At 41.1% G+C, this 11714-nt stretch overlaps 1 protein-coding gene across 1 annotated transcript in view; it reads right to left on the bottom strand.

Moving 5' to 3' along the window:
• The window catches only part of KDM3A (lysine (K)-specific demethylase 3A), a 30959-nt gene extending 19381 nt beyond the window's left edge, over positions 1–11578 (bottom strand). The window contains exons 1-8 of the mRNA XM_010024314.1: positions 11386–11578; positions 8731–8886; positions 6430–6540; positions 4745–4847; positions 3508–3632; positions 3156–3228; positions 2983–3071; positions 867–1018 (exon numbers count right to left, since the gene is read on the bottom strand). Of these exons, the coding sequence (XP_010022616.1) occupies positions 867–1018; positions 2983–3071; positions 3156–3228; positions 3508–3632; positions 4745–4847; positions 6430–6540; positions 8731–8886; positions 11386–11556 (980 nt within the window). The 5' untranslated portion in view covers positions 11557–11578. The remainder of the gene's footprint in view (positions 1–866; positions 1019–2982; positions 3072–3155; positions 3229–3507; positions 3633–4744; positions 4848–6429; positions 6541–8730; positions 8887–11385) is intronic.
• Positions 11579–11714: the final 136 nt, after the last annotated feature.

The raw sequence follows: 11714 nt of genomic DNA, 5'->3' as shown, positions 1-11714 counted from the left end.
GGGGGGTTAGGCAGGGTTTCTTTCATTGGTTGGGGATTTTTTGGGGACTTTTTGTCTTGATTTTTCCAAGAGTTGGTCAGATTGATAAAGCTGTACACACATCTGGAGACACACAAGCTTCAGTCCTGCAGCTACTCCATTACCTTCTCTCACAAGGAAACAGTTTCTTCCTAGTTTTCTCCATGCAACAGCTGTATAACCAACTGCATTTCACTTGTGTGTCTGTGTGAGAAGATTTTAATGCTCAAGGAACTGCTGGCTGGTAATACAAGTCTATACTGAGACATCAAAACTGCTCCCACACAAAAAGCTCAAATAAAACTCATCTTTTCTGCATTCATCTTGTGAGATATAGAAAGAAAGTGGAAAAAAAAAACCCCACTAAATAAACCCAAACCTATACCACTTCTTTAAAAGGTTATACACAAAATCTGGGTTTTCCTGTCACATTATTTCTACCATTATACTCGTTTTTGTGACAGAATCAGGGGTAACAAAGAAGCTTAAAGCCACTGGCATTCAACAGGGACGTAACTGAGGACCTGTACTTGATGTGCAAGAAACTGGCACATTCAGGACCTGCCTGAATGTGTTCTCTTTCTCTTGGGAGAAATGTGTTGGACAACTGTAGTCACCACACCTATGCGTAACCCAGCAGTTTAGAGATGGGTACAACGAAGCAGTGACATTGGCTTGTGACACTGAAGGGCAACTACCTCAAAGATAAAGTCCAGTGTAATCAAATCTAACAGTTTTCTATGGCAACATTACAGAAGACTGGTTACGAGAGTGCTTTAAGATGACCTCTGAGTTTGTGTTGCTAAGAATTGGAGGTATTTATGCATAAGCATCAACTGATTCCTTACCCCTGAGGAGTTTCTGCACCAAGATTGGGTGGTGAGTTAGCTGGCAGGGGCAGGCCTGGATGCCTTTGGTCTTTATTAGCAGGAGTACAGCCAAGCAATGCTTCACCCAACACAGTTGGTACTGACTGCACAGCTCCCTGACTGGGAGAAACCTGTAAGGGAGATTTTAACAGTCAGGAAAATTCAGGATAACAGAAATGCTGCTTTGCAGGGTTCAGCTTAAAAAGACAAATATATTAATGCCATTCCCACCATTCCATAAGGCCCGTTGAAGACCGTTCCTCAGGAGAAGACCTTAGAATGACTCCTTAAACCTCATCTGAAATCCTAGAGAAAATTAAACCTGTGAAGTTAGTCTGACAACATCCCTAAAAATCTAGATGTGAACTTCCTTGTAGCGAGAAAATCTCTGTACTGGGATTCTAGAAAGTGTCAAGTAAAGAAATCCTGTGCTGATGAAATCACCAGCCTCACAAATGTACAGTTCTTGTAGGAATACAACAGGCCTACCAAATTAGTAAGTGTCCTTAGAACCAGTGATTTTCTGTAGGAGTCCTTCCTCAGCTCTAATATCCATATTCCACTTCCACACGCTCCACTTACTGCTGAAGTTACACTACAGACTCATTGCCATCAACTCCAAACTATTTCCTTTCTGCTTTGCTGTAACAACTGTCAGGCATTGAGACAAGCTCTCAAAACAACACTGGAATTAACTTCACATGAGAAGTCAGAGTACTCACATACTAAGTGATAACAAAAAATACCCCATGGCTTCAGCTTATCAATCCCATACATTCACATGCACCAAGATCAGAGAAACAATCAGACCTCCTGTTTTCTGCATTTAAAAGTACACTCACTTGTAACCATTTGTAAGACATTCCCCAAAGAGAACAAAAGTCCTAAAGGATCCAGTTCTCTCAAGCAAGGCTTTGAAAAGAATTAGAAGTATCTCACTTCATTACTTCAGGGAAAAACTGTGGTGAAACAAGCTATGAATTCAGATCATGACAACTCTTCTACAGGACATTTGGAACATGAAATGAAGAGCAGCTTTCTGCGTATCAAGCAGGCTGCTCAATGGCTGAATGTACAGAAAGCAAAAGAATAGCAAAGTGAGCTCCCAAAGGATGCTAAAGGTACTCAAGCCTGAGCTATAGAAACATCAGCAGAGTATGACTGCAGTGCATTAGCTACTTCAGACCAATTTACTCAGCAGTAAATACAAGATAGACTACTCTTCCCATTGAGGAATCTTGTCCTGTACTTGCTCCTCATGCTGTATCTTTGTGAAGCCATTCAAGACATCTAATAGCAATATCCAGTCATTGCCAGATGTACACAGCTGGGTCAGCAGAGAGAGGACTGACTGCACAGAAGCCAAGAACACCAAGCCAGAAGAACCCAAACCCAAAACCAGCCCTCCCACCCCACCACCACTGAAGAGCTTCCAGAAGGCTGCTCTTGCCTAAAATGCAATTTCTGATCTGAAACACTAGGGTGAAATTATAGGGCAAGTTTGAAGTGCTGTTCTTTAGCCAAGCCATGATTTTTCCTTGGCATTAAGTTGCCCAGACCATCTTCTGACCTCTGAGACTGTTTGCTTGGATCTCAGTGACACTTGGCAGGTCACCCACAAAAGATATAACATAGACTTGGAAGTACCAGAAAAGTAGTTACATTCCCTTTTTGTACTGAAATAACATTCTTCCAGATTCCTGCTTGAATCCTCAAAGCATGCAAGTACAGCTGAAGGGTTTGGGTTTAAGTACAAAACAGCTAAAGAACATGAAAAAGCAAAGGTTATAAACTTAAGAACTGCTTTGGGTTTTCTGCCACTCCAGAATACATGACCAGGCAGGTTAACTCTAAGCAGAAGGAAGGGGCAAAAGCAAGTTACCAAAACAAAAGCCAACCTTCAAGGCTCAGTTAACTTTTTGCTGATTATCGCAAGATGTTTCACTCATGCCTAGGCAAGTTTCAAGGAACTCAACACACCCTCCCAGAGATTATATTTATTATTTCACTTTTCTATCTAATCCATATTTAAGACTGTTCTGAGAAGTGACATAACCTTTATATAACAGTCATACATAACACAGCAAGACATCACCTCAGGAGAAGATTTTGGGTGTTTAGCATCAGCACTTCCAGTGTTCTCAGATGATTTCCTTTTCATGCCTCCAACTCTTTTAGATTTATCTGGAAGAGAAGGTGGTCAAGATTAGTCTATTTATCACAAATCTGTCACTTAGTGTTTGAAGGACAATCATTAATAGATCTTACCAGATTTTCCATTGCTGTCATATATGATTTCAACATGAATTAACTCTGGATCGAGAGTTTTTAAAGCTGGAATCTTGGAAAGGAACAAAAACACAGAAGAAGCCATTTAAAGAGGTGAAAGTTTCTGTTTTAATGGATTTATCTTAGATGTTGTGATATAAACTGAGCTTAGACACTTCACTCCCAGGTTCTTTGAACATCAAGCTGAATTAACATATTTGTTGTGACAATGTCTCTGCATGCAAACACACATAAACCACTGCTTCAGAGCAGAAGTGTTGGTGGGGATATAAATACAAGTTCTCACCCATCTCCCACCTCTGCTTGTAAACCCACAGTAACTGGTTCTTACCTCCTGACAATTGACTTCCAGAGTTCTGGTGGCTGGATTACCATTGACAACAACTGCTGTGAACCACTGAGTAGATGGATCCAGGCTATAAATTCTGATTTTTGAACCAACAATGTTTTTTCCACCTTAAAAATTGATAAAAAACACAAGAAAAAGGAGCTTCAGAAAAAAGGAGCATGAAGATCATCAGTTACCAACATGGATTTGCTGACAGTACTGCAGCAGGATGCAAGTGAGCAAAACTGAGAACCTTGAGACAACTTCCACAGACCTGAGTGGGATAAAAAACCAGGATAATACTACGTACAGCTACCTCCTTCCTGCAATAGTTCAAAGAACTATTCTGGAGGTTAAGGCACACAGCAGAGGCCAGACTGACCTCTGCATTTCAGACAGTGAGGCAGAGCAGTGGACATGGAAATGAAGATTCAGTAATTAGATGGGAATTTTTCATCTCTTGACAGTACTGGAAAGGACAACTCTAAGTTGTAATATTTGTCTTTCCATAAAAGGAAGATATTTCTTGCACAGGCAAGCACATGGCTACAAATATGCTTGTGTGAACCCAGTAATTAAGAATTTGAAGCTGGCAAATATAAACCCAACAATTTAAGCTTGACTAAAAAAGCCTCTATTTAAAAACTTGGGAAGTTTCATAAACGAGAAACAGACTAAAAAAATCAGGTTACTCAAAAGGATAAATAACTCCACATGATGGCTTTAAGCCGAAAGAGGGGAAATTGAGATGAGCTCTTGGGCAGAAGTTCTTCCCTGTGAGGGTGCTGAGGCGCTGGCACAGGGTGCCCAGAGAAGCTGTGGCTGCCCCATCCTTGGCAGTGTTCAAGGCCAGGTTGGACACAGGGGCTTGGAGCAACCTGCTCTAGTGGAAAGTGTCCCTGCCTGCGGAACTGGATGAGCTTTAACTCAACTCAAATCATTCTGTGACCTTATGAATTCACGTAAGAATTGGTACAAATTTGACACCTCTTTCACAAGCCTCTCTGTGCCTCATCTCTATGTGCCTGAATTACATACTCACCCTCACAAAGAGAGTTCTTGAAACTTAAATCTCCATAATCCTTCACATGGTGCATTCACTGCTGTGAAAGTGGCAGCAGTATTTTAAAAAGGCTTTTACCCCTAAATCAGATTAGTGTCATTTAGCCCATCACTGCAAAGATTCCCCTTTTGACTTGAGTATTTATGGCCAGTTTTCTGCTACAGAGCATGCTTGTACCTTGCACCAAGCGTGTTTCATCCAGGTGCTTCTTAACCAAAGCCTGAATTTCTTCATTAACATTTTGATCATCCTTAAGAGGAAGCCTGGAACTGTCCACATCCTATTCAGGAAGCAAAATAAGAAGTTGGTATTAAGGGTAATGCTTCTGATTAACAAAACACCACAATATTTAGAGACAAAAATAGCAGCAATTCAGACAAGTCCAAAAGGTTTCTCATTACCCTGTCTTCCTTCAGCTCCTAGGAAACTGGATTTATTGAGGCAGACATCATTTCCTTACCACTCATCTGGATGGAGCATCTGCAAGCCAGACTGAAGTGAGCTCTCCAGGTCCACTTTAAGATTGTTCTGAAACAGTCTAGCTTTGGTTTTCTACTCATTGCTAATGAGCACTGACTTTAATGGAACCATCAAGTTTTTTAATTGAGGATTTTAAGTTCTCAGAAACAGCAACTTTAAGTAGTCCTGAGCAGATGACAATGCAAATATTTTCAGTTTTAGGTTCCTGTTTATGATAACACCACCAGGATCTAGCCCATCTCAAAACACCATTATACAATGTTCATATGAATGAAAACCAGCTACATTTAAATCAGTCAAACTTATTCAGCATCATGTATTTCTGTTTCAGGGGGGTTCATTTCCTCTGTTATCATCTAAACCAAGCTGATTGACAGTGTTCAGAATTGATTCCAAAATGGAAGGTTTAGAGCAATTTTTTACCAATGGCTCTGAGCCCTAATGAAAAAACAAGAGGTTTTGCTGTTTTTTACCTTTGGTGCCAAGCACTGCTCTGGTATTTGTAAGAAGCAGAAGGCTGAAGAGCTGGTAGTGAAGAAGCTATTATTCAAGCTGCCAGAAGAGCAATCTTCTCCACTGCAGCATGGAGATAAGGCTGCTACATTCAAAAAATCTCTACTCTGCTGTTGAGCCAACACAGGCAAGACAACAATCTACACCTCAAATTTAGCTTGAAGTGACTCTTTTGTTAGTTTCTCAAGGAGTTGTCTATTTGCTGACTGTTACCAAGTAGAACACTGCAGATGGTACTACCAGCAGCCTCAACATGGGACGTCTGTTACTAGTTTCATTCAGACTTTGTGGGTCTTGAGAGTATTTTCCTGAAAGGGTTAAATCCTTTGTCACTGGGAGGTACTATACTTCAAACTGCCCGACCAGTCACTCAGAGATATTGTTTCAACCTAATTCTCACTAACCAGCTTTCTTCTTGGTGCTCACTAAGGGGACTATAATTCAACCACCTCATTTACATCCTGCCCAATTCCTCATTTGTTTAGGATGCGATGAGTTTCTATTCATAGAACATACAAGATTTATTCCAGACATTCCTGCAACTCCTGTCATAGTAAGAACAAAGTGAAACTACTCCAGATTATCCATGCCACCAGCATGGTGGGACTGCTGTCACCTGAGCTGAGTAACTGTCCTAGTACACTCCCTCAGCACCTCTCATAAGTGACCACATCCTGGATCAGCTTCAGAAGGTTTTTATTCAGCAGACACATTCCATTCACAGCTGATATTTATAAGGTATGGCAACAAACACCTGCTCCAAGTTTTCACCCATCTAAAGTCTGCATTTAGAATACATTAACTTGAGTTATCTTCGATACCCAGATACAAGATTTATCTTCCATCTTTGTCATGTCATACAAGGTTACCTGAATGGGTGTCAAAAGGTCTTTAGAAAGAAAAACACATCTTTCTTCTCCAAGATAACGTACTGAAACTATTGATCCCAGGCCAGCTTTGTCCACTAAGGATTTGTAGGTCTAGAAAAGTGATAAACATTGTCTTAGAGTAAGAAGATCTCATCATTCCTCATTTGCATTTAAACTAATACTTCAGTTTTGCATCTATTTCTCTGTTAAGATACCACATCTACACACAACTCTTGAGACAAAGCAAGTTTCTAATACACATCTAACACAGGAGTTACTGCACTATTCTTGAAATCAATTTCATTTATTAGAATGAGTTAGGAATTCAGTTCAGGGGAGTGTCATTAACAGCAATTAATCATTCAGCTCAACAGCAAGGATTTACTAATACTAAAAGTTCTAATTGTGGCTATGTTAATGAAAACCCTCCTTATGGTAAACTGGGGGAATAACTAGAAATCAGTGAAGGCTGCTGCATGGCTTACAGTAACGTTCTCAAAGGTTATGCAACATTGGTAATACACTGAAGCCTTGGTTGAGGTATTTATGATGCTTGGAGAGCCTCATAGTTGTGATACCACTGCAGGACATTGCTGTAGGATATACAGCATACTATGGGGCTATACTTCAATAGCCTCATGGTTGTTACATCACTGCAGTACCAATTCAGTTACACCAAAGGCTTTAAGAACAGACAAGAAACAAAGATTTTCTTTAAAAGCTTCAAAACTGTTCCTAGGTTAAATTTTGTCTGATCCTGCAGTAACAGCTCTGAGTGGGAAGGCATCAGAGAGCCTGGAACACCAGAAGCGTCCAGAATAACTCCTTCCTACACGTGAAGTCCATTTGTGCCCCATTTAAATTAAAAAAGAAAATCATTTTGGTAGAGTAAGTGGCTGGATTTCCAAAGGACTGATTATGCAAGCAAAGACTTTCTTCCCGTTTGTTGTTTTCACTTCAGTTTGGACATCTTTGGAGGGGCAGTATCACAAGAGGAGAGGAGAAACAAGACCCCCCCCAGGAGCAATCGGGTACTACAGCTCTGAGGAGTTACCCTGTTTGTCAGAAACTCTCCCATATCCTTGAATCAACAGGTTGAGATTAAGATTTAAATAATACACACACCCCCTTTGTGACCCCTTCTTTCCTGCCTGTGTGGTGGTAAAGACAGCCTCCAGTTCTGTGCTTGTCTTTATCCTACATCATTCCCCTGCTAAATGAGCTTTGGAACATGTACACTGCATGAACTGACATGTCAAACACATCATGAGGAAAACCTCATGCATAAATTGAAGTATCCAGTAAGCACTGTTCAGGTACCTGGAAAGGGACAACAGCTAAGTTCAACTAAGCAGGTTTTCAGAACATTGTATCAGCAAAATCCACTGGGAGAACTGCTGATATTAATGCACAGGCTCGGAAATAAAATTAAGGATTCATCTTTCCATTTCCTCCCCCGTCCTATTTGGCCTTACTTGCAATAAATATCTGCTTAGATTAGCTTGGCTTAAGAAAAAAGCTCAGCTAAAATGCAGCAACACGAATTACACTGCATACCTTATACTCAGCCAAGTTAAGAGTATTAAAACATGGGCTATAACTTCAGCATAATTAACATTCAGAACGTTCATATCTTTGTTTATTTAACAACTACTTTTAGGAGTAGCAATATTCAAAGTAGTCAAGTAAAACTATCCTGGCTGAATACATTAAGAGATGTGCCCTGTTCATCTCCACTGGCTCATTTTCCTAGCCAGCCATGCATGGCAGTTACAGAAAGCTTAGTTCCTGGCTTGTACAGCGTAGCTCAGGTTTTCCTATGCACTAAGTCCAAATCTCACAAATCATCTGTGCCAGGCAGCCATCACATCAGTAGTTCCAATTCCTTCTGTCTCAGATCAAGGATCACTGAAGATTTAACAGGACTCGAAGCAGCGTAAAACAAGAATTTAAGCTAAAAATACACACTATCCTTAGAAACCTATTATTGACCCTTTTTCTTTCTTTTCTTAGCTGCAATTTCATGAAAGAAGGAAGAAACATGAAACTAGAGGGAGAAGGAATTAACATTGTACAGAACAGTGGTTTGGGAGAAAAGCAAAGTCATAAAAATACATTCCTGTATCTTAGGCACAACATAGCAACTTCAAATGCTTACAGGCTCTGCCTAGCTCTAGTTTCAGATTACACATTAGAAGTACAGAAGCAAAGCTGTACTTGAGAAATTCACACTTGTAACAACACTGTTCTCAGAAGGTGGAACTGCAAAACCCAAGTGAGTTAGGCCAAGTGTATACTTGCCATTGCAGGCCACTGGACAGGAGACAGAGAAGTAGCTTGAGATTTTCTTTCAGCCAGTACCAGCTTTTGCTCCACCAGGAATGCTCTCATTTTATGGCTGTAGACTTCTATCCATCTTCGTTTTTCCCATGACTCATCATCAAATTCTACACAAATCTACAGAAAGAAAACAAAGTGAAGGAGTGACTAACCATAAAATTCAGACACATACAACATGGAGCACCAATTTCATCAAGAAAAAAAAAATAACTAGAGTACTTATAGTGCAAAGATGATTATTGCTTTTCTGTCACACCATCAAGCAATCACTGCAGCATCCTAGCCCGACCTAGTAGTTTCTAGGGGAGAGTCAATGTTAACTGGTTTGTCATCATTACTGTCTCATAAAACATTAATATTCTTATTTAACTCTACAGCCATCCCATCTTAAGAAGTCCTCTGCTGCCCAAGGGCAGCTACATGTGTTAACTCTGCCACCAGTGTTTACAATCAGGTCAAGACCACACACACATGTAAAACTCTAAAGGACTGTACAGAATAGTATCAGATGCATTTCCAACAAGCTCCAAATCAGAGCTTGAATAAAAATAGATGGGTTTTTCCAGAAATTTTAAGAATAAGAGTCCCAAAGAACAGCTTTAGTTAATATATAGGAAGCAAATGACAGTAAGCCAGTTAAGGTGATCAAGTCATGTAACGTGAAGAAGGTCACTTGCTGCCTGCTTTGAACTGGTATTTATCTTGAAGTCTCTGAAGCATCTACACAAACTGTAAGAGGAATGCAGCTGTCACTTCACGGCAAAATCATGCCCGGTTTCTTTGGGATGGCATTGTCCTTCTTCCAAAGACAACATGAGGAGATGAGCAAAGGATTGGGAAAGACAGCTCTGCCTGAATACAGGAATTGGATTGCCTAGCAAGACAGCAGTAGAGCACTACTCAGAAAAATCACTCCCTCTTGCCATAAAATAGCACAATCCAACCCAAATACATGTAACTACCAGCAGAGCAAGCTCAGTTGAGTGAATCTTAGAAACAGTCCCTTGTGTTTAGCTTCCCTCTCAGGGGAAAGGCAAGTAAAAGCATGCACACAATACAGCATTACCACAGGAGTGCTAATGGGTGCACAAATTAATTTAGTCATTTTGAAGTTCACGGAAACAATGAAAGAGATAAGCAAACAGCACAAGTACCAGAACCAGAATAGCTCGTTTTGCCCGTAGGATCAACACAAACAGGAAAACACAGCCGAGAAAATACTTTTAAAAAGTACTTGATAGTCCTATTGAGATCTTGTTTTGCTACACAAAAAGCAAAATTTGGAAGAATAAATATCTCTACTCCTTTAAAGACCTTCCTTCTCCCCAATCTATTACTATTTTGTGTCTAACTATCCATTGCTCTTCCACAGAGCTGTGAGAGGAAAGGAGATGGCACATGGGTTGGTACAAAGCTTTCTACACCTCAGTTGTCTACTCTGCAACTTCCGTAACACTTTTACTAGAGAATGCATCAAGTCAATTGCTTCTGGCAGCACCGCAACCAGTTACAACCCAAACCATGCTGTGACTCTGTGATCCTCCCCACTGCAAGTACAGCACCAGGCACAGTCCCACTGCCCAGAGATGGGGAGAGCTCCACCCCTACTACAGACACACAACAAACAGCTCAGCCTCTAACAACTCAGAACTCTTCATAAAGGAGTTCACACTCTCAGCAAAGAGTTAGAAACACACAGGGTTTCCTTCTGCTTGGCATGGAGGTGGTGCTTCTCCAGTTAATCAGAGGCTACAAAGTTATTCCCATTCAAAAGAAACAGACAAGGAAACAGTTTCAGCTAAAAGATGGCACTGTTCTTGCTGTCATAGAACAGCCTATCACCAAAGTCCCTTGTAGAAACAAGTAAGAGGACCCTATAACAAGATGTGGTTACTATAAGGGAGGTTTATCCCTTAGTGAGTGCTTTGTATACTATAGTAATTGCCCCTGCTTGAATGGTTTTACTGAGAGCAGTTGCCAAATAGCCCCTGGAGAACTTCACAGTCCTTGACTTCCACCAAAAAAGTAGTTACTGAATTACACTCAGCTTGCAATAAGTGAATGTGTGCTTAAAATCCCTCTGCTAATCGTGACTAAGAAGTAGCCACCACACAAGAAGAATCTGAGAAGCCTCCAACACCATACATGAACTTGGCATATCTTTCAAGGCAGCGGAAGTACTTTGTACATCACCAGCTACTCCAAAGAGTAAGAAAGAAAAGTCACCAATCCCAACAAAATCGGAGAGCCTTGGTTTCACCTCTGAGGAAAAGAAATCGTCCATAATTGACAAGACCTTAAATGACATTGAGGGTACACACAGAAATAAAGCCCAGGCACAGCAGATGCCATAAAAATGTGAGTATTTTTAAACGCTGGTATTAGAAAGAACATTTATAATTAGTTTGAGGCAGTTTCCAGCATTAGTACAAACATGTTGAGAGCTTTAAGCGGAGTTGCCCATGTTTTCAAGTAGCCAAGTTGACCAAGACAACTTCTTTCCTCCAACAACAGCATGTATATATATACACGTGTATACACACACCCACATGAAGTTTTCAGGTCACAGGGTAAGCACTCTAGTTTTAGAAGGTGTCTTTGAAAGTTTCCGGTTACCTTCAGGTCTTGTTTGGATATATCCGTGTGTGAAACTGCTCGGATCCTGCCCGACTTCCAGGGCCATTCCGAGATACGGCTGGTGTCCCACGACCTGTCCTCCTCTTCCGACAGGCTGAGGAACCTCTTCCCCACGAGCAGCGACCAGCTCCCCTCGAGCCTCAGCACCATTTTAACTCATCGGGAGACCTCCAGGGAGGAAACCGATGAAGGAGGAGAATAAGAAACCAAACCAAGACAAACGGAGGCGGCGGTCAGCTGGCAGCCCCCCACCCGCCTTCCCTCATGGGGAGCCGCAGGGGCCGGGAGCTGCGCTGCTTCCTTCTTCC

This window comes from Nestor notabilis, unplaced genomic scaffold (assembly GCF_000696875.1).
Source record: "Nestor notabilis isolate BGI_N333 unplaced genomic scaffold, ASM69687v1 scaffold1151, whole genome shotgun sequence".
Lineage (NCBI taxonomy): Eukaryota > Metazoa > Chordata > Aves > Psittaciformes > Psittacidae > Nestor > Nestor notabilis.
This window is presented reverse-complemented; position numbering and strand designations above follow the sequence as displayed.